Genomic DNA, 25,164 nt, shown 5'->3' with positions numbered 1-25,164 from the left:
ATATTATGTAGCCTACGGCAGGTGATCCAGTGTCTCATGGATTTAAAAAACTTTTTTTTTTTATATATATATATATATATTTTTTTTTATTGTATGTTTGTTTATATAACTATAATTATAATTTATTTTTGTTACGTTCGTCTGTTACTGTCACTTTGTCCTATCGTTGTCTAATATCTTTTCACTTTTGTTTTGAATGTTCTTAATTGGAAAATGCAAAAATAAAATATTTGTAAAAAAATTCAAACGGGACTACCGCCCCGTAGCAGTCACTTCCGTCATCATGAAGTGCTTTGAGAGACTAGTCAAGGACCATATCACCTCCACCCTAGCTGACACCCTAGACCCACTCCAATTTGCTTACCGCCCAAATAGGTCCACAGACGATGCAATCTCAACCACACTGCACACTGCCCTAACCCATCTGGACAAGAGGAATACCTATGTGAGAATGCTGTTCATCGACTACAGCTCAGCATTTAATCCCATAGTAACCTCCAAACTTGTCCTCAAGCTCGAGACCCTGGGTCTCGACCCCGCCCTGTGCAACTGGGTACTGGACTTCCTGACGGGCCTGCCCCCAGGTAGTGAGGGTAGGTAACATCTCCACCCCGCTGATCCTCAACATTGGGGCCCCACAAGGGTGCGTTCTGATCCCTCTCCTGTACTCCCTGTTCACCCACGACTGCGTGGCCACGCACGCCTCCAACTCAATCATCAAGTTTGCGGACGACACTACAGTGGTAATCTTGATTACCAACAACGACGAGATGGCCTACAGGGAGGAGGTGAGGGCCCTCGGAGTGTGGTGTTAGGAAAATAACCTCACACTCAACGTCAACAAAACTAAGGAGATGATTGTGGACTTCAGGAAACAGCAGAGGGAGCACCCCCCTATCCACATCGATGGAACAGTAGTGTAGAGGGTAGTAAGTTTTAAGTTCTTCGGCGTACACATTACGGACAAACTGAATTGGTCCACCCACACAGACAGCGTCGTGAAGAAGGCGCAATAGCGCCTCTTCAACCTCAGGAGGCTGAAGAAATTCAGCTTGTCATCAAAAGCACTCACAAACTTCTACAGATGCACAATCGAGAGCATCCTGTCGGGCTGTATCACCGCCTGGTACGGCAACTGCTCAGCCCACAACCCTAAGGCTCTCCAGAGGGTAGTGAAGTCTGCACAACGCATCACCGGGGGCAAACTACCTGCCCTCCAGGACACCTACATCACCCGATGTCACAGGAAGGCCATAAAGATCATCAAGGACAACAACTACCCGAGCCACTGCCTGTGCACCCCGCTATCATCCAGAAGGCGAGGTCAGTACAGGGGCATCAAAGCAGGGACCGAGAGACTGAAAAACAGCTTCTATCTCAAGGCCATCAGACTGTTAACAACATTCCCCAAGGGCACCCCCCCCCCACACTCGACTCAAAAGGTGGCGCACAGAATGCAAAAATATTCTTAGAAATATTTAACCTCCACACATTAACAAGTCCAATAGCTCAAATGAAAGATAAACACCTTGTTCATCTACCCAGCAAGTCAGATTTCTAAAATGTTTTACGGCGAAAACATAGCACATATTTATGTCAAACCACCACCAAAGACTAATTTAAATAGCCATTTTGTCGAACAAAATATGTAATCACAAACGCAGGATTAAAATAAAAAATAATTCAAACCTTTTGAAAATCTTCATCAGATGACAGTAATAGGACATGTTACACAGTACATTTGTTTTTTTCAATAATATGCCATTTATATCCATAAATCTGTTTACAATGACGACATGTTCAAAAAATGCTACTAAAATGTCCGGAGAAATTATGATAACTCCACCAGATAACAGCAATACACATCATAAACTTTGACTAAATATACATGTTCTACATATAGTTAGAAATATACACTGCTTCTTAATGCAACCGCTGTGTTACATTTATTTTTAACGTTACAGAATTCGTTCACTAGGCAATAATCTGAGACGGCGCTCAGACATTAGCAATATTTCTCCGCTATGTTGGAGTCAACAGAAACACAAAATTACCAGATAAATATTCCCTTACCTTTGATGGTCTTCGAACAGAAGTCGTGCAAGGAGTCATACTTACCAAAAACAGCTTTTGGCTTTCAAGTCTGCGTCTTTGGGTTATCAAACGCGACAAATTCCGGCTGAAATGCAGCCAAAATTCCAGGAGTTGCGCATCAAAACTTCAAAATTACATATTATATGTCGACTAAACTGGTCAAACTAAGTGCAGAATCAAGCTTTAGGATGTTCTAAACGTGCAAAACAATTCTCAACTCGAACAGAAAAACTCACATCGTGTAACGATTCCTGGAACAAAGGGATCGCCAGACGCGACGTGCGCATGAGAGTGCATGTATTTTCGCGTGACCCGAATGTTTTATCCTGCCAAAGGGTGAGAGAGCTCGCGATTTTCACAATGAAACGCCCTATTGAAAGGACACACCTCGCTGAAGACATACAAACTGTTCCCAGATCCGTAGCTGGTTGGGAAGGGTGGGGGCGATGACGTCAAAGTTGGCCCAACTTCACTGCTGACAGAGAGAGTTTGGGAGAATGGCTGCCCTGAGAGTTCTGCTTTACATACAGACATAATTTGAACGGTTTTAGAAGCTTTAGAGTGTTTTCTATTCAATAATAATTATTATATGCATATATTAGCAATTTTGGACAGATTTTTGTTCTATTTACTATGGGCACGCAATTCCTCCAAAGGGGGTAGTATTCTGCCTAGCTCTAACTGTTAAACAGCCACCACTAACATTGAGTGGCTGTTGCCAACCACACTGACTCAACTCCAGCCACTTTGATAATGGGAATTGATGGAAATTTATGTAAAATATATCACTAGTCACTTTAAAACAATGCTACTTAATATGTTTATAATACCCTACATTATTCATCTCATATGTGTATGTATATACTGTACTCTATATCATCTACTGCATCTTTATGTAATACATGTATCACTAGCCACTTTAAACTATGCCACTGTTTACATATCCTACATTACTCATCTCATATGTATATACTGTACTCGATACCATCTACTGCATCTTGCCTATGCCGTTCTGAACCATCACTCATTCATATATCTTTATGTACATATTCTTTATCCCTTTACAGTTGTGTGTATAAGGTACTAGTTTTGGAATTGTTAGGTTAGATTACTAGTTGGTTATTACTGCATTGTCAGAACTAGAAGCACAAGCATTTCGCTACACTCGCATTAACATCTGCTAACCATGTGTATGTGACAAATAACATCTGCTAACCATGTATGTGGCAAATAAATTTGATTTGATTTGATTTAAAAGGAACCAACAACTTTCATATGTTCTCATGTTCTTTTTTACATGGCACATATTACTTTCTTCTCAAACACTGTGTTTTTGCATTATTTAAACCAAATTGAACATGTTTCATTATTTATTTGAGGCTAAATTGATTTTATTTATGTTTTATATTTAAGTTAGTGTTAATTCAGTACTGTTGTAATTGTCATTATTACAAATAAAAATGAATTGTCCGATTAATCGGTATTGGCTTTTTTGGTCCTCCAATAATCCGTATCAGCGTTGACAAATCATAATCGGTCGACCTCTAGTTGGAACATTGCTGCAGGGACTTGCTTCCATTCAGCCACAACAGCATTAGTGAGGTCTAGCACTGATGTTGGGCAGTTAGGCCTGGCTCACAGTAGCCGTTCCAATTCTTCCCAAAGGTGTTCGATGGGATTGGGGTCAGGGCTCTGTGCATACCAGTCAAGTTCTTCTTTCCAGAAAACCACCACCTGGCTTTGTGCACAGGGGAATTGTCATGCTGGAACAGGAAAGGGCCTTCCTCAAACTGTTGACACTAAGTTGGAAGCACAGAATCGTCTAGAATGTCATTAGCATCTGTAGCGTTAAGATTTCCCTTCACTGGAACTAAGGGACCCGAACCATGAAAAGCAGCCCCAGATCATTATTCCTCCTCCACCCAACTTAACAGTTGGCACTATGCATTTGGGCAGGTAGCTTCTCCTGGCATCCACCAAACCCTGATTTGTCCATCGGACTGCTAGATGGTAAAGCGTGATTCATCACTCCAGAGAACGCGTTTCCACTGCTCCAGAGTCAATCAATCCAATGTATTTCTAAAGCCCTTCTCAAATCAGCCGATGTCACAAAGTGCTGTACAGAAACCCAGCCTTAAACCCCAAACAGCAAGCAACGCAGTTGAGTCCAATGGAGGAAAGCTTTACACCAGTCCAGCCAACACTTGACATTGCGCATGGTGATCTTAGGCTTGGGTTCGGCTGCTCGGCCATTGAAACCCATTTCATGAAGCTACCGACGAACAGTTCTTGTGCTGTCGTTGCTTCCAGAGGCAGTTTGGAACTCGGTAGGGAGTGATGCAAGCTAGGACAGGCGATTTTTGCAAGCTACACGCTTCAGCACTCAGCTGTCCCGTTTTTTGAGCTTGTGTGGCCTATCTAATTTGAAGGCATGTCCACATACTTTTGGCCATATAGTGTGTGTGTATATATATATATATATATATAAGTCTATATCTATAAGTCTATATCTATAAGTCTATATCTATAAGTCTATATCTATATATATATATATCTATATATATATCTATAAGTCTATATCTATATATATATATATATATATATATATATGATAGTGTATTAATTATAATTGTATCATATTTACACTGTTTGGAGTTAGGCAACCCGCCCAAGCATTTCAATGGCTGAAAAATCCTGTGTGTGTGCATGTGAAGGTGACTGTCACACACTCCTCAATCTCAATCCTCCTTCTCTTCACCCTTATCCTCCTCATCATCATCATCATCATCATCATCATGGCTCATATGTTTTGGGCATGATGGTCACACGGAGGAGGAACGGAACACAAGGACATTCTGAGAACATTCCACGGAACATGGACGTCGCTGATGCATTTATATGACTGAGTGTTCTGAGGGAGGAAGGCAATCTGTGCCTGGAGCATGGCCAGACTCATCACACACACAGAGGGAGACTCAGGCTTTCAGCAGACACTTCCACAGACCTTGAGGAGTGTATGGCATGCCAAAATAATAGTTGTGATTTTACAGACACACACACACCTCTGTGTGTTGGAGAAGCACAAAGGCGACAGAGGACAGAGAGACAGGACGGAGGCGAAATGGAAAAATGCCTTTGAAATGTACACCAGCGCCAGCCATGCCGGTCCAGATCTGGGCCGACTCAAGAAGACCCGCCCGGCGCCACAGAACCCAACAAATCCCAGAGCCAAAGCAAGATGCCCAATCAGCACAGCAGAGACTGCGTCCCAAACAGCATCCTAGTCCATCAGGTCAGACGTAGTGCACTATATAGGGAAAAGGATATCGTTTGGAACACAGCCATAGACACACACTGACCATCCTGTCCCTCCGCTCCCTCCCCAGGACATTGGCTCTGTGTCCCACCCCCAAACAGAGGACTGTAATCCAGCCAACCAAGGGGGCTCCTCTCCCCTTACCGCCCAGCTCTCGCCTCTCCCTTTGACCCTCCCTGTTTCTCAACTGCCCCTCCTTACTCACTGTGTGTGTCCTCATCCCACCAGATGGCCCATGAACCCATGCTACAATAGGAACCCAGCGATCCAGTATCCCTTTGCCTCTGAACCTTTGCCAGAGACCTCTATTCCATCTGATAGGGATAAGGGGGGGCTTATTCTCCTCGCTGAATAGAGTTATCAGGACGGAATTTCAATTGACACAATATGTACATACACTTTTCAATTGACATTAGAGGGTTTGGTTGACATTCTCTAAGTAGTGTGAATGTCACAGTAACCACTAGCCAGGAGGAGAACCAGTGCAAACTATTCCACTTGGTAATATTAAAGGGAAATAAAAAAATTAAAAAGTTAAACATCTCATCTCCAGCACCACCTCAACATGAGAAAATGACGCTTCTCTATTTTGTTGTGAAATAGGGTTGATTTTGATTTAACCTTTAACTAGGAAAGTCAGTTCAGGACAAATTCTTATTTACAAATGATGGCCTACCCCGGCCAAACCCAGACGACGCTGGGCCAATTGTGCGCTGCCCTATGGGACTCCCAATCACAGCCGGATGTGATACAGCCTGGATTCGAACCAGGGACTGCAGTGACACCTTTTGCACTGAGATGCAGTGCCTTAGACTGCTACACCACTCAGGAGATAGAGGTTTCCAATAACATTAACCAATTAGTAGGCAATTAGTATGCAATTAGTATGCAATTAGTATGCAATGCCTATTCAAAATTGGTTAAAATCACACATTGCACACCGATGATGAATTCGAAACATCTTCCTCCATCTTTTTAACTACAAAACATAGAAAAGCGACATTTTCACATATGTTGATGTTGGGGTGGTGCTGGAGATGAAGAATTTTGAAATGTTCCTTTAAGCAAGTAACTCTTCCATATTACACTCTTGAAAAAAGCAACAATTCACAAGCATGTACAGACAATTAAAGGGTTTCAGGGCCTAAAATGTACTTTTTGTTCACCAGCCACTGTGGCAGGTAGATAAAAAGAAATCTGCAAACCTGCAAAAAATCTGCAAAAAATTATGTGTGCCATAATTGCATTAAAAAAATGATAACCAAGTTTTATGTTTCTAAAACAAGAAAAGTAGTAAGAAGTAATGTGGTATATTGCTCAATTTCATAAACATTTTTGTGACTTGAGTCATATAACCAAAATGTTCAGCTACCCCTTTAAGGGCAGGAGGATACGGTGGTAACGGGGTTCACACGAGTCATGTCACGTGTGTGTGAGAGATTTGGGATATGACTAGTTGTCAGTAGACAACGCCTACAGCAGCGTTTCCCAAACTCGGTCCTCCGGGGACCACATTTTGGTTTCTGCCCTAACACCACACAGCTGATTCAAATTGTCAAAGCTTGATGATTAGTTGATTATTTGAATCAGCTGTGTAGTGCTATGGCAGAAACTGCACGTGCCCCCCTTGGGGTCCCGGGGACAGAGTTTAGAAAACAGGCTCTTCGCTATCAGTTGAAGCAGCAGATTCAAGCTAACTTTGAAAAATAACAAAAGCTTTTGAACTAAACAATGTAAATAGCCAAGAAACACTTGGACAAAGTCTTACTTTGCTGACTTGGGTCATTTAGACGAACTTTTATGCCTGTGCCAGCGCCTCCAATCAGCAGCTATGAAACGAAACAGCAGAAATACGTTGAAAACGGATACTAAATCGCAACTCGCACAGATTACAGACTACATGCGCAGACCAGCTGGCCGGTGTGTTTACGGACATATTCAATCACTCCCTATCCCAGTCTGCTGTCCCCTCATGCTTCAAGATGGCCACCATTGTTCCTGTACCCAAGAAGGCAAAGATAACTGAACTAAATGACTACTGCCCCATAGCACTCACTTCTGTCATCATGAAGTGCTTTGAGTGAATAGTCAAGGATCATATCACCTCCACCTTACCGGCAACCCTAGACCCACGTCTGTTTGCATACCGCCCCAACAGGTCCACAGACGATGCAATCGCCAAAACACTGCCCTATCCCATCTGGTCAAGAGGAATACGAATACCTATGTAAGAATGCTGTTCATTGACTACAGTTTAGCATTCAACACCATAGTACTCTCCAAGCTCATCATGAAGCTGGAGTCCCTGGGTCCCAACCCTGACCTGTGCAATTGGGTCCTGGACTTTGATGGGCCGCCCCCAGGAGGTGAAGGTAGGAAACAAAGTCTTCATTTTGCTGACCCTCAACACTGGGGTCCCACAAGGGTGCGTGCTCAGTCCCCTCCTGTACTCCCTGTTCACCCATGAGTGCGTGGCCAAGCAGGCCTAAAACTCAATCATCAAGTTTGCAGAAGACATAACAGCAGTGGGCTTGATGACCAACAACGATGAGACAGCCTACAGGGACGAGGTGATGTCACTCGGAGTGTAGTGTCAGGAAAATAACCTCACACTCAACGTCAACAAAACAAAGGAGATGATCGTGGACTTCAGGAAACAGCCGTGGGAGCACCCCCCTATCCACAACGATGGAACAGTAGTGGAGAAGGTGGAACGTTTTAAGTTCCTCGGTGTACACATCACAGACAAACTGAAATGGTGCCCCCAAACAGACTGTGTGGTGAAGAAGGCGCAACAGCGAGGCTGCAGAAATGTGGCTTGTCACCCAAAACCCTGACAAAATTTTACAAATGCACAATCGAGAGCATCCTGTCGGGGTGTATCACCGCCTGGTACGGCAACTGCACCGACCTCAACCGCAAGGCTCTCCAGAGGGTGGTGCGGTCTGGACAACGCATCACCGGGGGCAAACTACCTGCCCTCCAGGACACCTACACCACCTGATGTCACAGGAAGGCCATAAAGATCATCAAGGACAACAACCACCCGAGCCACTGCCTGTTCACACCGCTATCATCCAGAAGGCGAGGTCAGTACAGGTGCATCAAAGCAGGGACCGAGAGACTGAGAAACAGCTTCTATCTCAAGGTCATCAGACGGCCAAACATCAATCACTAACTCAGAGAGGCTGCTGCCTACATTGAGACCCAATCAACTGGCCACTTTAATAAATGGATCACTAGCCACTAGCCAAATGATGCCACTTTAATAAATGTCTACATATCCTACATTACTCATGTCATATGTATATACTGTACTCTATAAAATCTACTGCATATTGCCTATGCCGCACGGCCAGCGCTCATCCATTATTTATATGTACATATTCTCATGTGTATTAGGTAGTTGGGGAATTGTTAGATTACTTGGTAGATATTACTGCACGGTTTGAAATAGAAGCACAAGCATTTTGCTACACTCGCATTAACATCTGCAAACCATGTGTATGTGACCGATAAAATTTCATTTGATTCTCACACTTGACTTTTGACTCTGTTTATTCACAAATACGAATGTTGTGCTCCCACTGTAGAGACACCCACCAATGTGGCTAGTGAAATAGACATTCTTACCCACCAATACCTAAATCTACCCGCAGTTGGCGGGTGGCAGGTTCTCATTTTATAACCTGAAGGGTTTATATTCTAATATGTACACTCATTACATTTTAGCTTAAAAAAAATATCACAGTTACCGCTAGCTAAAGCTAACATGTCTTTATCAAGTAACGTCAGCCTATCAAAATTGATTGATTACTCCTTTAATACGAATATAAAAGTACAGTAGGTCTACCTTACAACATACCAAACTATTAGGTTCAGGCTACATCTTGTAAAAGAACATTGCGACTGTTAACGTGGGTAGGCTATAATTCCCCGGGTGGTTGAAATGTTGAGCTGTTATATATGGAACCACCTAAAAATAAAATACATACTGTACACATAGATCATACATAGGTTATGTTTCTTCACTTGTAGCATTGTGTGGCAATTTCCATCTATCCATGTTGCAGAGATCAGCACAGCAGGGCCGTCGGCAAACATTTGGCCAGCTGGCTTTTCCCCCAGTACTTTTGATTTGGTTGCACCAAAAAGATAGACGCAAAAGTGTTGAAAAGAGGAATAAAGTATTGTTGTTTAGACTGATTAGCCTGATGATTTGTTTGACAGGATTGTGATATTTTCAACCACCCGAGGGCCAGGAGTTTTTTTTACAATATGAAATGATTAGAAACAACTGGTCCCATCATAGCCCATATGAAACCATTACCTGGTTAGGTTGGCTTACCAGATCAGGAAAAACTCTGAGCACCATCATAATAATCCCCCACCCCACCACCACCCTGGGACCTGTGGTGCCACCTCTGAAATCGCCAAACAAGGTTACAAATGAAAAGAAAGTATATATTTGTATGATCTACCATCTCAATATGTTGACTTTCATATGTCAACCCTTTGAGATAGTGTCAACAGTTGTTTTTAGTTTTTTTAAATGTTGGTGCAAGGAACCGGTTTCCATAGTTTCCGTGACTAAGAGCAACAATCAGCTACTGCAACATTTTCACAACGTAACAGGCTGTTACTGCAATTTAAGGTAAAACCTCAATAAAAAACACACAACGAGACTGTTCACACTGCCCAGCGGGGGGGCGACAGTTGGGCCCAACCTCGAGGTAGCGCTACAGATGGGATCATTTCAGAAGTTTACACAACAGTATTGTCTCTGGAGAACCTCTCGCAAATGTCCCTTTGCTATCGCCAGTTTACAATTGCCTCATTCACCCCCCTCCTCTCCCCTGTAACTATTCCCCAGGTCGTTGCTGTAAATGAGAACGTGTTCTCAGTCAATTTACCTGGTAAAATAACAACAAAAAAATAAAGACCTGGTGCTACTGGACCATTCACACTGGAGCTCTCTATATTCAACCTGACCTGGTCCTACTGGCCCATTCACACTGGAGCTCTCAATATTCAACCTGACCTGGTCCTACTGGCCCATTCACACTGGAGCTCTCTATATTCAACCTGACCTGGTGCTACTGGCCCATTCACACTGGAGCTCTCTATATTCAACCTGACCTGGTGCTACTGGCCCATTCACACTGGAGCTCTCTATATTCAACCTGACCTGGTGCTACTGGCCCATTCACACTGGAGCTCTCTATATTCAACCTGACCTGGTGCTACTGGCCCATTCACACTGGAGCTCTCTATATTCAACCTGACCTGGTGCTACTGGCCCATTCACACTGGAGCTCTCTATATTCAACCTGACCTGGTGCTACTGGCCCATTCACACTGGAGCTCTCTATATTCAACCTGACCTGGTGCTACTGGCCCATTCACACTGGAGCTCTCAATATTCAACCTGACCTGGTGCTACTGGCCCATTCACACTGGAGCTCTCAATATTCAACCTGACCTGGTTCTACTGGCCCATTCACACTGGAGCTCTCAATATTCAACCTGACCTGGTGCTACTGGCCCATTCACACTGGAGCTCTCTATATTCAACCTGACCTGGTCCTACTGGCCCATTCACACTGGATCTCTCTATATTCAACCTGACCTGGTGCTACTGGCCCATTCACACTGGAGCTCTCTATATTCAACCTGACCTGGTTCTACTGGCCCATTCACACTGGAGCTCTCTATATTCAACTTGACCTGGTGCTACTGGCCCATTCACACTGGAGCACTCTATATTCAACCTGACCTGGTTCTACTGGCCCATTCACACTGGAGCTCTCTATATTCAACCTGACCTGGTTCTACTGGCCCATTCACACTGGAGCTCTCTATATTCAACCTGACCTGGTGCTACTGGCCCATTCACACTGGAGCTCTCAATATTCAACCTGACCTGGTGCTACTGGCCCATTCACACTGGAGCTCTCAATATTCAACCTGACCTGGTTCTACTGGCCCATTCACACTGGAGCTCTCAATATTCAACCTGACCTGGTCCTACTGGCCCATTCACACTGGAGCTCTCTATATTCAACTTGACCTGGTCCTACTGGCCCATTCACACTGGAGCTCTCAATATTCAACCTGACCTGGTCCTACTGGCCCATTCACACTGGAGCTCTCAATATTCAACCTGACCTGGTTCTACTGGCCCATTCACACTGGAGCTCTCTATATTCAACCTGACCTGGTTCTACTGGCCCATTCACACTGGAGCTCTCTATATTCAACCTGACCTGGTTCTACTGGCCCATTCACACTGGAGCTCTCTATATTCAACCTGACCTGGTGCTACTGGCCCATTCACACTGGAGCTCTCTATATTCAACCTGACCTGGTTCTACTGGCCCATTCACACTGGAGCTCTCTATATTCAACTTGACCTGGTTCTACTGGCCCATTCACACTGGAGCTCTCGATATTCAACCTGACCTGGTTGTACTGGCCCATTCACACTGGAGCTCTCTATATTCAACCTGACCTGGTGCTACTGGCCCATTCACACTGGAGCTCTCTATATTCAACCTGACCTGGTCCTACTGGCCCATTCACACTGGAGCTCTCTATATTCAACTTGACCTGGTTCTACTGGCCCATTCACACTGGAGCTCTCAATATTCAACCTGACCTGGTGTTACTGGCCCATTCACACTGGAGCTCTCAATATTCAACCTGACCTGGTGCTACTGGCCCATTCACACTGGAGCTCTCTATATTCAACTTGACCTAGTTCTACTGGCCCATTCACATTGGAGCTCTCAATATTCAACCTGACCTGGTTCTACTGGCCCATTCACACTGGAGCTCTCTATATTAAACTCGACCTGGTTCTACTGGCCCATTCACACTGGATCTCTCAATATTCAACCTGACCTGGTGCTACTGGCCCATTCACACTGGAGCTCTCTATATTCAACTTGACCTGGTTCTACTGGCCCATTCACACTGGAGCTCTCAATATTCAACCTGACCTGGTGTTACTGGCCCATTCACACTGGAGCTCTCAATATTCAACCTGACCTGGTGCTACTGGCCCATTCACACTGGAGCTCTCTATATTTAACTTGACCTGGTTCTACTGGCCCATTCACACTGGAGCTCTCAATATTCAACCTGACCTGGTTCTACTGGCCCATTCACACTGGAGCTCTCTATATTAAACTCGACCTGGTTCTACTGGCCCATTCACACTGGAGCTCTCAATATTCAACCTGACCTGGTGTTACTGGCCCATTCACACTGGAGCTCTCTATATTCAACCTGACCTGGTGTTACTGGCCCATTCACACTGGAGCTCTCAATATTCAACTTGACCTGGTTCTACTGGCCCATTCACACTGGAGCTCTCAATATTCAACCTGACCTGGTTCTATTGGCCCATTCACACTGGAGCTCTCAATATTCAACCTGACCTGGTGCTACTGGCCCATTCACACTGGAGCTCTCTATATTCAACCTTTTGGGGGGGAACAGGTACAGAAGACTACCCCCATCTAGCCACGACAGATGGTCCCTTTAGGACTTCGGGTCTCATTTTAAGAGGCTTTAATGTGGAAAGGGGAGAGGAATAAAATGCTAACTGATGACCCAGTCGGTGTGTGGAGATCAAATATTTAAATGCAGCAGGTATCTAGAATAGCTGGCCTTTCATGTATCACCATCCAAGAGCCCATTAAAACAGCTGGAGGAGGCCAGACGGGCTCCAGACTCAGTGCCCATCCATCCCCCTCTGCACCAACCCCTCACAGCAGGGGCACCTCCATAGCCAGGTGTACCCCTCATCCTCCCTCCCTCCACCCCAGGTGGGAGCCATAGGGGGTCCAGACTCAGTCCACCCCTAGCCCTCTCCCCACCACGGTACTCACAGCAGGGGCACCTCCACGACCAGGTGTACCAGGTTACACATCAGCTCCTCCAGCAAGTCCTCTCTCCCCGTGTCTGCAGAATGAGAGAGACAGAGGGAGAGAGACAGAGAGAGGGAGAGAGAGACAGAAGTTTAGCCAATTACCTAGCCTGTCTCTGCTTTCAACCACCTTTCAATTAGACCAGCCAATAGCTACACTGACCCCCTACTTGACTACAAAGAGAACTTTGTGTCCATTTGGGTTCAATAGAAAAAGGTGGAGAGAGGAGACCCAAGCTCACCTCACAGGAAAACCTACGCACATGAGAAGATCCCAAGGCACAGTGGGGTGGCTCTGCTGGATGCATGGCCTTGATAGCTATTGAATATACACTCAGTGGCCAGTTTATCAGTTTATTAGGTATACCCATCTAGTACCGGGTCAGACCCCCTTTGCCACCAGAACAGCTTGATTTCTTCTGGTAACGGAAACGTTGCTCAATTGGCATCAAGGGAACCACTGCCACCAGTCTGTACCATAGATACCAGGCAGGATGGGGCCATGGACCAGAGCCTAAAATTGACACCTGCGGGTAGATTTTGGCATTGGTGGATAAAAACATCTATTTCACCAGCCACATTGGCATGTGGTCAGTGCTCCACAGTGCGAGCATTTCACTCTCATTTGTGAATACAAAGTCAAGAATGATCACATTTATAGTGACAAATGCTTCAGTAGCTGTTTTCAAAGCATTTCTGGCATTTTGTTTCATAGCTGGTAAATAATCGCAAAGTCAAAGAACTACAAAGCCTATATTGCCTATGCCTGGCTTTTTATTTTTTATTTTTTAGAAGTGCTATGCACAGGCTTGAAACTGAAGTCTACCCATGTCATCCCAAAAAATGATAGTTGACTCATCTGTCCATATAACATTTTTCCAAGAGTCTTGAAAAACTTGAGTCCACTTTTTGGACAAGACGGGTCTCATTGTGTCTAGTGAAAACCAAACACTGCATTCCACAGTAAAAACCTCAAAACGGTCAAGCATGGTGGTGGTGGTTTGGGGGTGCTTTGATTCCTCAGAACCTGGATGACTTCCCTTTAAAGAAGGAAACAGTAATTCTGTTCTGTATCAGAGACTTCTACAGGAGAATGTCAGACCATCTGTCTGTGAGCTGAAGCTGAAGTGAAGCAAGACAATGATCCAAAACACACAATCAAGTCTACATTGAAATGGTTAAAAAACAACATACGAGGTTTTGGGAATGGGCCTCGTCAAAGTCCAGACCTAATCCCAACAGATGTTGTGGTAGGACTTAAAACGAGTAGTTCATGCTTGACACCCCACAAATGTCGCCGAGTTACAGCAGTTCTGCATGGAAGAGAGGGACAAAATTCCTCCACAGAGACGTCAGACTGATCAACAACTAACAGGAAGAGTTTGGTTGGAGTCGTTGCAGCTAAAGGAGTCACAACCAGTAAAGGGGGTAATTACTTTTCACATAGGGGAATTGGATGTTGCATAACTTTGTTTATTAAATAAATAAAATAAGTATATGTTGTTGTTGTTGTAAACTCAGGTTCCCTTTATCTAATATCAGGTTTTACTGAAGATCTGACAACATTCAGGAGAAAAAACATATGAAACATAGAGAGAATCAGAAAGGGGAAAAATACTACTTCACAGCACTGTACCACATTACTTCTTACTTGTAATACATTTGTTTTAGAAACATGACAAAGCATGCAAATCCTTTTTTGTGTGTTATGTTGGTTTAATTTTTGCATAAAAAACTGTGTCTTGTAGATTTCTCTCATCTACCTGCCACAGTGGGAGGTGGACCAAAAAGTACCATTTGAACTCTGCCATCAATCAGCATGACGCAACAGGAACTGGGATTTGTCAGACCAGGCTTTGTTTTTCCACTCCTCCATTGTCAAGTGTTGTTGATCGTTGACTGGAGCCACGTCTTACTGTTTTTAGCTGATAGGAGTGGAATCCAGAGTAGTCGTCTGCTGCCCATCTGTGACAAGGACCGGCGAGTTACGCGTTCCAGAGATGCCGTTCATGAGCTGTTACTTACCACGCTCAAAGACGCTTAGGTCAATAGTTTTGCGCATTCTAGCGTTCAATCGAACAGTCACAATGCCTCGATGCCTGTCTGCCTGCTTTATACAGCAAGCCACGGCCAAGTGACTCACTGTTTGGAGAAAACTATCTGTCAATGGGCTGGTGTACCTAATAAACTGAGGACTGAGTGTAAAGATGCTCTGAGCTATGGCAACAGAGATGAGAACCGGGCGGTCTTCTAGATTGTTTCATCATGTCAAACGTCCATTTATCGTTTACCTGTTGTGATTGACCATAGGGGTGTCTGGACATATTAGGGATGTGCATCTTTCCCTTTCAAGACGACTCGATACGTACAGATGAGCTCCAATACAGGAACGATTAGTTTGAAACAATTTTAGTTTGATTAGAGAACAAATTAATGCGATACAATTCAATGCACCAACATTTATTGGAGAAAAAAATGAATGTTTTCATTCTAAATTCAAATCTGTCGCTGATGGACCTCATGAGCTGGGTCTGTCTGAGACAACTCTTTTTTATTTCTCTGTGTGTATGAGTGTGTGCAATTGATGTATGTACTATGCAGGCCCTAAACTGAACCATAAAGGACTATTAACCATTTTTGTAGCCTATCCCCCACACTTTGGTTCAGAAATCACCATCACCAACCAATTGACTTGGCATTTTTGCAAATTGTATTTCAGCTAGTAATGTATCAATATTTCTCTTTAGAAATGAGCTATGAAATATAGCCAATGAATATATAACACAACTTTGGATTTCACCCGTCTCATAATTGAATGATTTTGACCGTTCTGGAGTGATTTTCTCTTCTCCTCTGTGATTGCTGTCCTCATTATGCAATTATCATCTTTACCCTGTATAGTATATATTTTTTAAATGACCATATACACTGATTTTTTAAAGCAACACTTTCAAAACTAGCCCCATTCATAACAAGCCCCATTCAGCAGCTATAGTCAGATGAGCTATTGTGAGCCCCATTCAGCAGCTATAGTCAGATGAGCTATTGTCAGCCCCATTCAGCAGCTATAGTCAGATGAGCTATTGTGAGCCCCATTCAGCAGCTATAGTCAGATGAGCTATTGTCAGCCCCATTCAGCAGCTATAGTCAGATGAGCTATTGTGAGCCCCATTCAGCAGCTATAGTCAGATGAGCTATTGTCAGCCCCATTCAGCAGCTATAGTCAGATGAGCTATTGTCAGCCCCATTCAGCAGCTATAGTCAGATGAGCTATTGTCAGCCCCATTCAGCAGCTATAGTCAGATGAGCTATTGTCAGCCATATTCAGCAGCTATAGTCAGATGAGCTATTGTCAGCCCCATTCAGCAGCTATAGTCAGATGAGCTATTGTCAGCCCCATTCAGCAGCTATAGTCAGATGAGATGTGTCTCCGGTAGATCACTTTCATTCTGGGAAAAATATATATTTTCAACAGCGTATAAATAACAATAACCTAGAAAATTACACATAAAGCCTAATATCAAGCTAGCCATTTTAGCATTTGGAGTAGGCCGCCTACCTCACGTTAGACTGCGCGTGAAGCTGGGAACAGTACACAGTTTGACCAGGCTACTGATATTACCTGGGGTTGTTCAGCATGCAAAATGACTTCAATGTTTGACACTGAAGGAGAGGACACATCAGTTGTCACAGAAGATTAGAGGTATTTTCAGAAGATAGATAGAATGTAATATGAGCAAAAAAAAATGCGAACCGGTGATTTGTAAGTTTTGAATTGATTTTTCAGCTTCATGAGGTAGTCAGTCACCTGGAATGTATTTCAATTAACAGGTGTGCCTTAAAATGTTAATTTGTGGAATTTCTTTCCTTCTTAAGCCAATCAGTTGTGTTGTGACAAGGTAGGGTTGGTATACAGAAGATAGCCCTATTTGGTAAAAGACCAAGTCCATATTATGGCAAGAACAGCTCAAATAAGCAAAGAGAAATGACAGTCCATCATTACTTTAAGACATGAAGGTCAGTCAATGCAGAAAATGTCAAGAACTTTGAAAGTTTCTACAAGTGCAGTCGCAAAAACCATCCAGCGCTATGATGAAACTGGCTCTCATGAGGACCACCACAGGAAACGAAGACCCAGTGATACCTCTGCTGCAGAGGATAAGTTCATTAAAGTTACCAGCCTCAGAAATTGCAGGCCAAATAAATGCTTTAGAGTTCAAGTTACAGACATCTCAACATCAATTGTTCAGAGGAGACTGTGTGAAATCAGGCCTTCATGGTCAAATTGCTGCAAAGAAACCACTACTAAAGGACACCAATAAGAAGAAGAGACTTGCTTGGCCCAAGAAACAGAAACAATGGACATTAGACTGGTGGAAATCTGTCCTTTGGTGCGATGGAGTGCTGCATCAGATGACCTGACTTCAACAATCACCAACCTCAACCCAATTGAGACGGTTTGGGATGAGTTGGACCGCAGAGTGAAGTGAAGGAAAAGCATACGTGGGAACTCCTTCAAGACTGTTGGAAAAGCATTCCCAGTGAAGCTGGTTAAGAGAAAACCCAAGAGTGTGCAAAGCTGTCATCAAGGCAAAGGGTGGCTACTTTTACGAATATAAAATATATTTTGATTTTTTTATTGTTTACTCCATGTGAAACTCTGTGTTGTTGTCTGTTCACACTGCTATGCTTTATCTTGACCAGGTCGCAGTTGTAAATGAGAACTTGTTCTCAACTAGCCTACCTGATTAAATAAAGGTGAAATAAATAAAATACATTTAAAAAACACTTATTTGGTTACTACATGTGTCATTTCATAGCTTTGATGTCTTCACTATTGTTCTACAACGTAGAAAATAGTAAAGATAAAGAAAAACCCTTGAATGAGTTGGTGTGTCCAAACTTTTGACTGGAACTGTAGGTTTTGTTATCTTTACAGTTCACGTCCAATTGACCTTGTAATGGACACAAGTACCGACCACTTGTATGAAGCATAATATGCATATTCAATGTTACTCTCCGCAGTTCAATTTCCTGTGACTACTAGACCGTTCTTTGTCTACATATTCATCAGTCTGTGCTATAGAACAGCAACATAGACAGGCAACATAAATCACAAGCAGAAAAACAAAAACAACTGTCTCTGCTCTGTGTCAGATTTGGTCTCTGCATAACCTCTGGCAATACACCATTGGCATTTCTCTCCTTCCCTTCTATCCTCCCTCTTTTCTTTCCTTCTCACACGCTCCATTTTTTCCTCCCTCTGAGAGGAACGGAGAGAGAGAAACCAAGAAAGAGAGACACACACACAGTGGAGGGTGAAGACAGCCTGTTGGCACCATCTCCATCTCTGTCTGCAACAACTTCCAATTAAGCGTGTTTCCAGCCCTCCTCTCCTCTTCCCACGAACGTCTTCCTCTGCTCTCACCAACATCCTCCGTTCTTCTCACTAACACCCTCCTCCCTTCCCACTCTCTTTCTCCCCCCTCTCCTCTCTCTCTTCCCCCTCCTCTCCTCTTCCCACGAACGTCTTCCTCTGCTCTCACTAACATCCTCCTCCCTTCCCACTCTCTTTCTCCCACCTCTCCTCTCTCTCTCTCTTCCCCCTCCTCTCCTCTCCCTCTTCCCCTCTCCGTCTTCCTCTGCTCTCACTAACATCCTCCTCCCCTTCCCCTCTCTTTCTCCCACCTCTCCTCTCTCTCTCTCTTCCCCCTCCTCTCCTCTCTCTCTTCCCCTCCTCTCCCTCTCTCTCTCTCTTCCCCCTCCTCTCCTCTCCCCTCTCTCTCTCTCTTCCCCCTCCTCTCCTCTCCCCTCTCTCTCTCTCTTCCCCCTCCTCTCCTCTCCCCTCTCTCTCCCCCTCCCCTCTCCTCTCCTCTCTCTCTCCCCCTCTCTCCTCTCCTCTCTCTCTCTTCCCCCTCCTCTCCTCTCCTCTCTCTCTCTCTTCCCCCTCCTCTCCTCTCTCTTCCTCTCCTCTCCTCTCTCTTCCCTCTCCTCTCCTCTCTTCCCTGTCTCTCTCTCTCTCTCTCTCTCTCTCTCTCCCTCTTCCCCCTCCTCTCCTCTCTCTCTTCCCCCTCCCTCTCCTCTCTCTCTTCCCCCTCCCTCTCTCTCTCTCTCTCGCTCTTCCCCCTCCTCTCCTCTCTCTCTCGCTCTTCCCCCTCCTCTCCTCTCTCTCTCTCTCTTTCTCCCCCCTCCTCTCCTCTCTCTCTCTCTCTCTCTCTCTCTCTTCCCCTCTCCCTCTCCTCTCTCTCTCTCTCTCTCTTCCCCCTCCTCTCCTCTCTCTCTCTTTCTCTTCCTCCTCTCCTCTCTCTCTCTTTCTCTTCCCCCTCTCTCTCTCTCTTCCCCCTCCTCTCCCTCTCTCTCTTCCCCCTCCTCTCCTCTCTCTCTCTCTCTCCCCCTCCTCTCTCTCTCTCTCTCTCTCTCTCTTCCCCCTCCTCTCCTCTCTCTCTCTCTCTTCCCCCCTCTCTCTCTCTCTCTCTTCCCCTCCTCTCCTCTCTCTCTCTCTTCCCCCTCCTCTCCTCTCTCTCTTCCCCTCCCTCTTCCCTCCTCTCTCTCTCTCTCTTCCCCCTCCTCTCTCTCTCTCTCTCTCTCTCTCTCTCTCTCTCTTCCCCCTCTCTCTCTCTCTCTTCCCCCCCTCCTCTCTCTCTCTCTCTCTTCCCCCCCTCCTCTCTCTCTCTCTTCCCCCTCCTCTCTCTCTCTCTCTTCCCCCCCCTCTCTCTCTCTCTCTTCCCCCTCCTCTCTCTCTCTCTCTCTTCCCCCTCCTCTCCTCTCTCTCTCTCTCTTCCCCTCTCCTCTCTCTTCCCTCTCCTCTCCTCTCTCTCTCTCCCTCTTCCCCCCTCCTCTCTCTCTCTTCCCCTCCTCTCTCTCTCTCTCTCTTCCCCCTCCTCTCTCTCTCTCTCTCTCTTCCCCCTCTCTCCTCTCTCTCTCTCTTCCCCCTACTCTCCTCTCGCTCTCTCTTCCCCCTCTCCTCTCCTCGCTCTCTCTTTCCCCCTCTCCTCTCTCTCTCTCTCTCTCTCCCCCCCTCTCCTCTCTCTCTTTCTCTTCCCCTCCTCTCCTCTCTCTCTCTTCCCCCTCCTCTCCTCTCTCTCTCTCTTCCCCCTCTCTCTCTCTCTTCCCCCTCCTCTCTCTCTCTTCCCCTCTCCTCTCCTCTCTCTCTCTTCCCCCTCCTCTCTCTCTCTCTCTTCCCCCTCCTCTCTCTCTCTCTCTTCCCCCTCCTCTCTCTCTCTCTCTTCCCCTCCTCTCTCTCTCTCTCTTCCCCCTCCTCTCTCTCTCTCTCTCTCTCTCTCTCTCTTCCCCCTCCTCTCTCTCTCTCTTCCCCCTCCTCTCTCTCTCTCTCCCCCTCCTCTCTCTCTCTCTCTCTCTCTCTCTTCCCTCCTCTCTCTCTCTCTTCCCCCCCTCTCCTCTCTCTCTCTCTCTCTTCCCCCTCCTCTCTCTCTCTTCCCCCTCCTCTCTCTCTCTCTCTCTCTCTCTCTTCCCCCTCCTCTCTCTCTCTCTTCCCCCTCCTCTCCTCTCCCCCTTCCCCCTCCTCTCCTCTCCCCCCTCCTCTCCTCTCTCCCCTCCTCTCCTCTCTCTCTTCCCCCTCCTCTCCTCTCTCTCTCTCTCTCTCTCTTCCCCCTCCTCTCCTCTCTCTCTCTCTTCCCCTCCTCTCCTCTCTCTCTTCCCCCTCCCTCTCCTCTCCTCTCTCTCTTCCCCCTCCTCTCCTCTCCCCCTCCTCTCCTCTCCCCCTCCTCTCCTCTCTCTCCCCCTCCTCTCTTCCCTCCTCTCTCTCTCTCTCTTCCCCCTCCTCTCCTCTCCTCTCTCTCTTCCCCCTCCTCTCCTCTCCCCTCCTCTCTCTCTTCCCCCTCCTCTCCTCTCCCCCTCCTCTCTCTCTTCCCCCTCCTCTCCCTCTCCCCTCCTCTCCTCTCCTCTCCCCTCCCTCTCCTCTCCCCCTCCTCTCCTCTCTCTCTCTCTTCCCCCTCCTCTCCTCTCCTCTCTCTCTTCCCCCTCCTCTCTCTCTTCCCCCTCCTCTCTCTCTCTCCCCCTCCTCTCTCTTCCCCCTCCTCTCTCTTCCCCCTCCTCTCCTCTCCCTCTCCTCTCTCTCTCTCTTCCCCCTCCTCTCCTCTCCCCCTCCTCTCTCTCCCCCTCCTCTCCTCTCCTCTCCCCTCCTCTCCTCTCTCTCTCTTCCCCCTCCTCTCCTCTCTCTCTCTCTTCCCCCTCCTCTCTCTCTTCCCCCTCCTCTCTCTTCCCCCTCCTTCTCTCTCCTCTCCTCTCTCTCTTCCCCCTCCTCCTCTCTCCTCTCCTCTCTCTCTTCCCCCTCCTCTCCTCTCTCTCTTCCCCCTCCTCTCTCTCTCTCTTCCCCCTCCTCTCCTCTCCTCTCTCTCTTCCCCCTCCTCTCCTCTCCCCCTCCTCTCTTCCCCCTCTCTCTTCCCCCTCTCTCTTCCCCCTCCTCTCCTCTCCCCCTCATCTCCCTCTCTCTTCCCCCTCCTCTCCCCTCTCTCTCTCCCCTCTCTCTCTCTCTCTCTCTCCCCTCTCCTCTCCTCTCCTCTCCCCTCTCCTCTCTCTCCCCTCTCCTCTCCTCTCCCCTCTCTCTCCTCTCTCCTCTCCTCTCTCCTCTCTCCTCTCCTCTCTCCTCTCTCCTCTCTCCCCCCTCTTCCCCCTCTTCCCCTCCTCTTCCCCTCCTCTCCTCTCTCTCTCCCCCTCCTCTCTCTCTCTTCCCCTCCCTCTCTCTCTCTCTCTCTTCCCCCTCCTCTCCTCTCTCTCTTCCCCCTCCTCTCCTCTCTCTCTTCCCCCTCCTCTCCTCTCTCTCTTCCCCCTCCTCTCCTCTCTCTCTTCCCCCTCCTCTCCTCTCTCTCTTCCCCTCCTCTCCTCTCTCTTCCCCCTCCTCTCCTCTCCCTCTTCCCCCTCCTCTCCTCCCTCCTCTCCCCTCTCTCTTCCCCCTCCTCTCCCCTCTCTCTTCCCCCTCCTCCCCTCTCTCTCTCCCCCCCCTCTCCTCTCTCTCTTCCCCCTCCTCTCCTCTCTCTCTTCCCCCTCCTCTCCTCTCTCTCTTCCCCCTCCTCTCCTCTCTCTCTTCCCCTCCTCTCCTCTCTCTCTTCCCCCTCCTCTCCTCTCTCTCTTCCCCCTCCTCTCCTCTCTCTCTTCCCCCTCCTCTCCTCTCTCTTCCCCCTCCTCTCCTCTCTCTTCCCCCTCCTCTCCTCTCCCTCTTCCCCCTCCTCTCCTCTCCCCCTCCTCTCCCTCTCTCTTCCCCCTCTCTCCCCTCTCTCTTCCCCTCTCCCTCTCTCTCTCTTCCCCTCCTCTCCTCTCTCTCTTCCCCCTCCTCTCCTCTCTCTCTCCCCCTCCTCTCCTCTCTCTCTTCCCCCTCCTCTCCTCTCTCTCTTCCCCCTCCTCTCCTCTCTCTCTTCCCCCTCCTCTCTCTCTCTCTCTCCCCCTCCTCTCCTCTCCCTCTTCCCCCTCCTCTCCTCTCTCTTCCCCCTCCTCTCCTCTCTCTTCCCCCTCCTCTCCTCTCCCTCTTCCCCTCCTCTCCTCTCCACCCTCCTCTCCCCTCTCTCTTCCCCCCTCTCCCCTCTCTCTTCCCCCTCCTCTCCTCTCTCTCTTCCCCCTCCTCTCCTCTCTCTCTTCCCCCTCCTCTCCTCTCTCTCTTCCCCCTCCTCTCCTCTCTCTCCCCCTCCTCTCCTCTCTCTCTTCCCCCTCCTCTCCTCTCTCTCTTCCCCTCCTCTCTTCCCCCTCCTCTCCTCTCTCTCCCCCTCCCCTCTCCTCTCTCTCCCCCTCCCTCCTCCTCTCTCTCCCCCTCCTCTCCTCTCTCTCCCCCTCCTCTCCTCTCTCTCTTCCCCTCCTCTCCTCTCCCTCCCCTCTCCTCTCCCTCCCCTCTCCTCTCCTCCTCCTCTCCTCTCTCTCCCCCTCCTCTCCTCTCTCTCCCCCTCCTCTCCTCTCTCTCCCCCTCCCTCTCCTCTCTCTCCCCCCCCTCTCTTCCCTCTCCTCTCTCTCTCTCTCTTCCCCCTCCTCTCCTCTCTCTCTTCCCCCTCCTCTCCTCTCTCTCTCTCTTCCCCCTCTCGCTGGTCCAGCCCAACCCTGGGAATGAGGGCTTAATGGAAAGCCCTTCGAGAGTGCAGATATTAACTGATGGGATGTGATGCCATTTTTCCACTTCTCAACTCCTCTCTCTCCCCTCTCTCTGTGTGTGACAATGGAAGGGTTACCTACAGTACCCAGCTGCTAAAGACAATACCAGATGAGGAAATGGAGTGATGAATCATGGAAAATGGGGCTATAAACTGTGGCAGCTTCAGATTGTGTGTTTAAGAAATCATCAGTCTCTACACTCTCAGGTTGTATGTATGCCTCTGCAAATGTTTTCCATTTCATAGAACTCAGTAAAAAACAAACGTGGACATAATAACGGTTATTATGGCCATAATTATAACCGCTAACGGTGCACTAATAACGCATCCGCCCAGAGTGAAAATCTGAGGCCTACACCCAACTCTAACCCGCTAATATAGAAAATGCGCTGTTGGATACAGTCAGAGACGGCAGAACTATTTGAAGACAGGGTGTGCAGGATTTATTTTGACTGATCTAGATTATTTTCAGAGATTTTAGGTAGGCTATTGGAATATAATTAGATACATGTAGCTTCTCTTCTGTCATGATGTTGCCCTAGAAGACTAAATGAACCCTTGTTCACCAGAATATCATAAAATCCATGGAATGAAAAGGCTTTAATCTAGTTGACGTTATTAAATTAGGGGGCAGGGAGAAAATGCTATAACAATAACAGTTTGACGGGTTGTAAGGAAATATAAAGCTGTGTAAAACGAGCCAACAGGTTCCTGATTAGATTTCAGTTCAGCTTGGATGCATATTTAATGTGGTTGAAGTACTATCAGTGTTTATGATGATAAATATAGCACCTCTACAGACGGTATCTAACTGACCATTCACATGCTCTCAAGATACTGAAATAAATCATATTTCTCCACTCCTGTTCCCCAGTCAAAATGTAGCCTACATTTGGTGTATCATTTTACTGCAAGAAAATATTAACTCTCGTTGAATTAAGCTTCAGGCAATGTGTGAGGTTATAGACCTACAGTCAGTGTCCAGATTTCAGTTTCCATTTTACCCATCTGAACAGCAGGCTACAGTTCCCTTGACCTGTCATTGGCCTATTTAAAGTCCGATCTTGTGACTGTTGAATTTGTATAGCGTCTCACAATCACCACACAACACTGTTATCATCCTCTTGTGCCACTTCACCAAATATTTCCCAAACATTACTTTCTGGTCCTCCCTTCTCTTTATTTTCAACTCTACATTTCACAGCTTTTCTCTTATTGAAGTAAACTCCGACATCGTCCTTTTCTCCTTCGTGGATCGACATTAACTTTTTATTTGGCACAACAATGACACTTATGGATTTTTTAAGGTACCATTTTATCATTATTCAACCCAGCCGCCCTTCGTGACCCTAAATCCCAGCCGCCCTTCGTGACCCTAAATCCCAGCCGCCCTTCGTGACCCTAAATCCCAGCCGCCCTTCGTGACCCTAAATCCCAGCCGCCCTTCGTGACCCTAAATCCCAGCCGCCCTTCGTGACCCTAAATCCCAGCCGCCCTTCGTGACCCTAAATCCCAGCCGCCCTTCGTGACCCTAAATCCCAGCCGCCCTTCGTGACCCTAAATCCCAGCCGCCCTTCGTGACCCTAAATCCCAGCCGCCCTTCGTGACCCTAAATCCCAGCCGCCCTTCGTGACCCTAAATCCCAGCCGCCCTTCGTGACCCTAAATCCCAGCCGCCCTTCGTGACCCTAAATCCCAGCCGTCCTTCGTGACCCTAAATCCCAGCCGTCC

At 46.8% G+C, this 25,164-nt stretch overlaps 1 protein-coding gene and 1 long non-coding RNA gene across 8 annotated transcripts in view; both read right to left on the bottom strand.

Annotated features, from left to right (window-relative positions):
- The window catches only part of dym (dymeclin), a 221,875-nt gene that overhangs the window by 179,882 nt on the left and 16,829 nt on the right, over positions 1–25,164 (bottom strand). For all 4 annotated transcript variants that reach the window (XM_052458491.1, XM_052458492.1, XM_052458493.1 and 1 more), the window contains exon 6: positions 13,306–13,378. In XM_052458491.1, the coding sequence (XP_052314451.1) occupies positions 13,306–13,378 (73 nt within the window). The remainder of the gene's footprint in view (positions 1–13,305; positions 13,379–25,164) is intronic.
- On the bottom strand, positions 11,398–13,168 carry LOC127906411 (uncharacterized). Of its 4 annotated transcripts, none has more exons than XR_008061260.1 (3): positions 12,853–13,168; positions 11,726–11,774; positions 11,398–11,627 (listed from the first exon to the last, which is right to left on the bottom strand). It is a non-coding gene; the product is annotated as an uncharacterized LOC127906411 (long non-coding RNA). The 4 variants fall into 4 exon arrangements; XR_008061261.1 differs by lacking the exon at positions 12,853–13,168 and adding an exon at positions 12,461–12,489; XR_008061259.1 differs by lacking the exon at positions 12,853–13,168 and adding an exon at positions 12,314–12,461.

The sequence above is a fragment of the Oncorhynchus keta genome, chromosome 12, assembly GCF_023373465.1.
Source record: "Oncorhynchus keta strain PuntledgeMale-10-30-2019 chromosome 12, Oket_V2, whole genome shotgun sequence".
Taxonomy (NCBI): Eukaryota; Metazoa; Chordata; class Actinopteri; order Salmoniformes; family Salmonidae; genus Oncorhynchus; species Oncorhynchus keta.
Note: the sequence above shows the minus strand (reverse complement) of the source record. Positions and strands in the feature narration are given on the sequence as shown.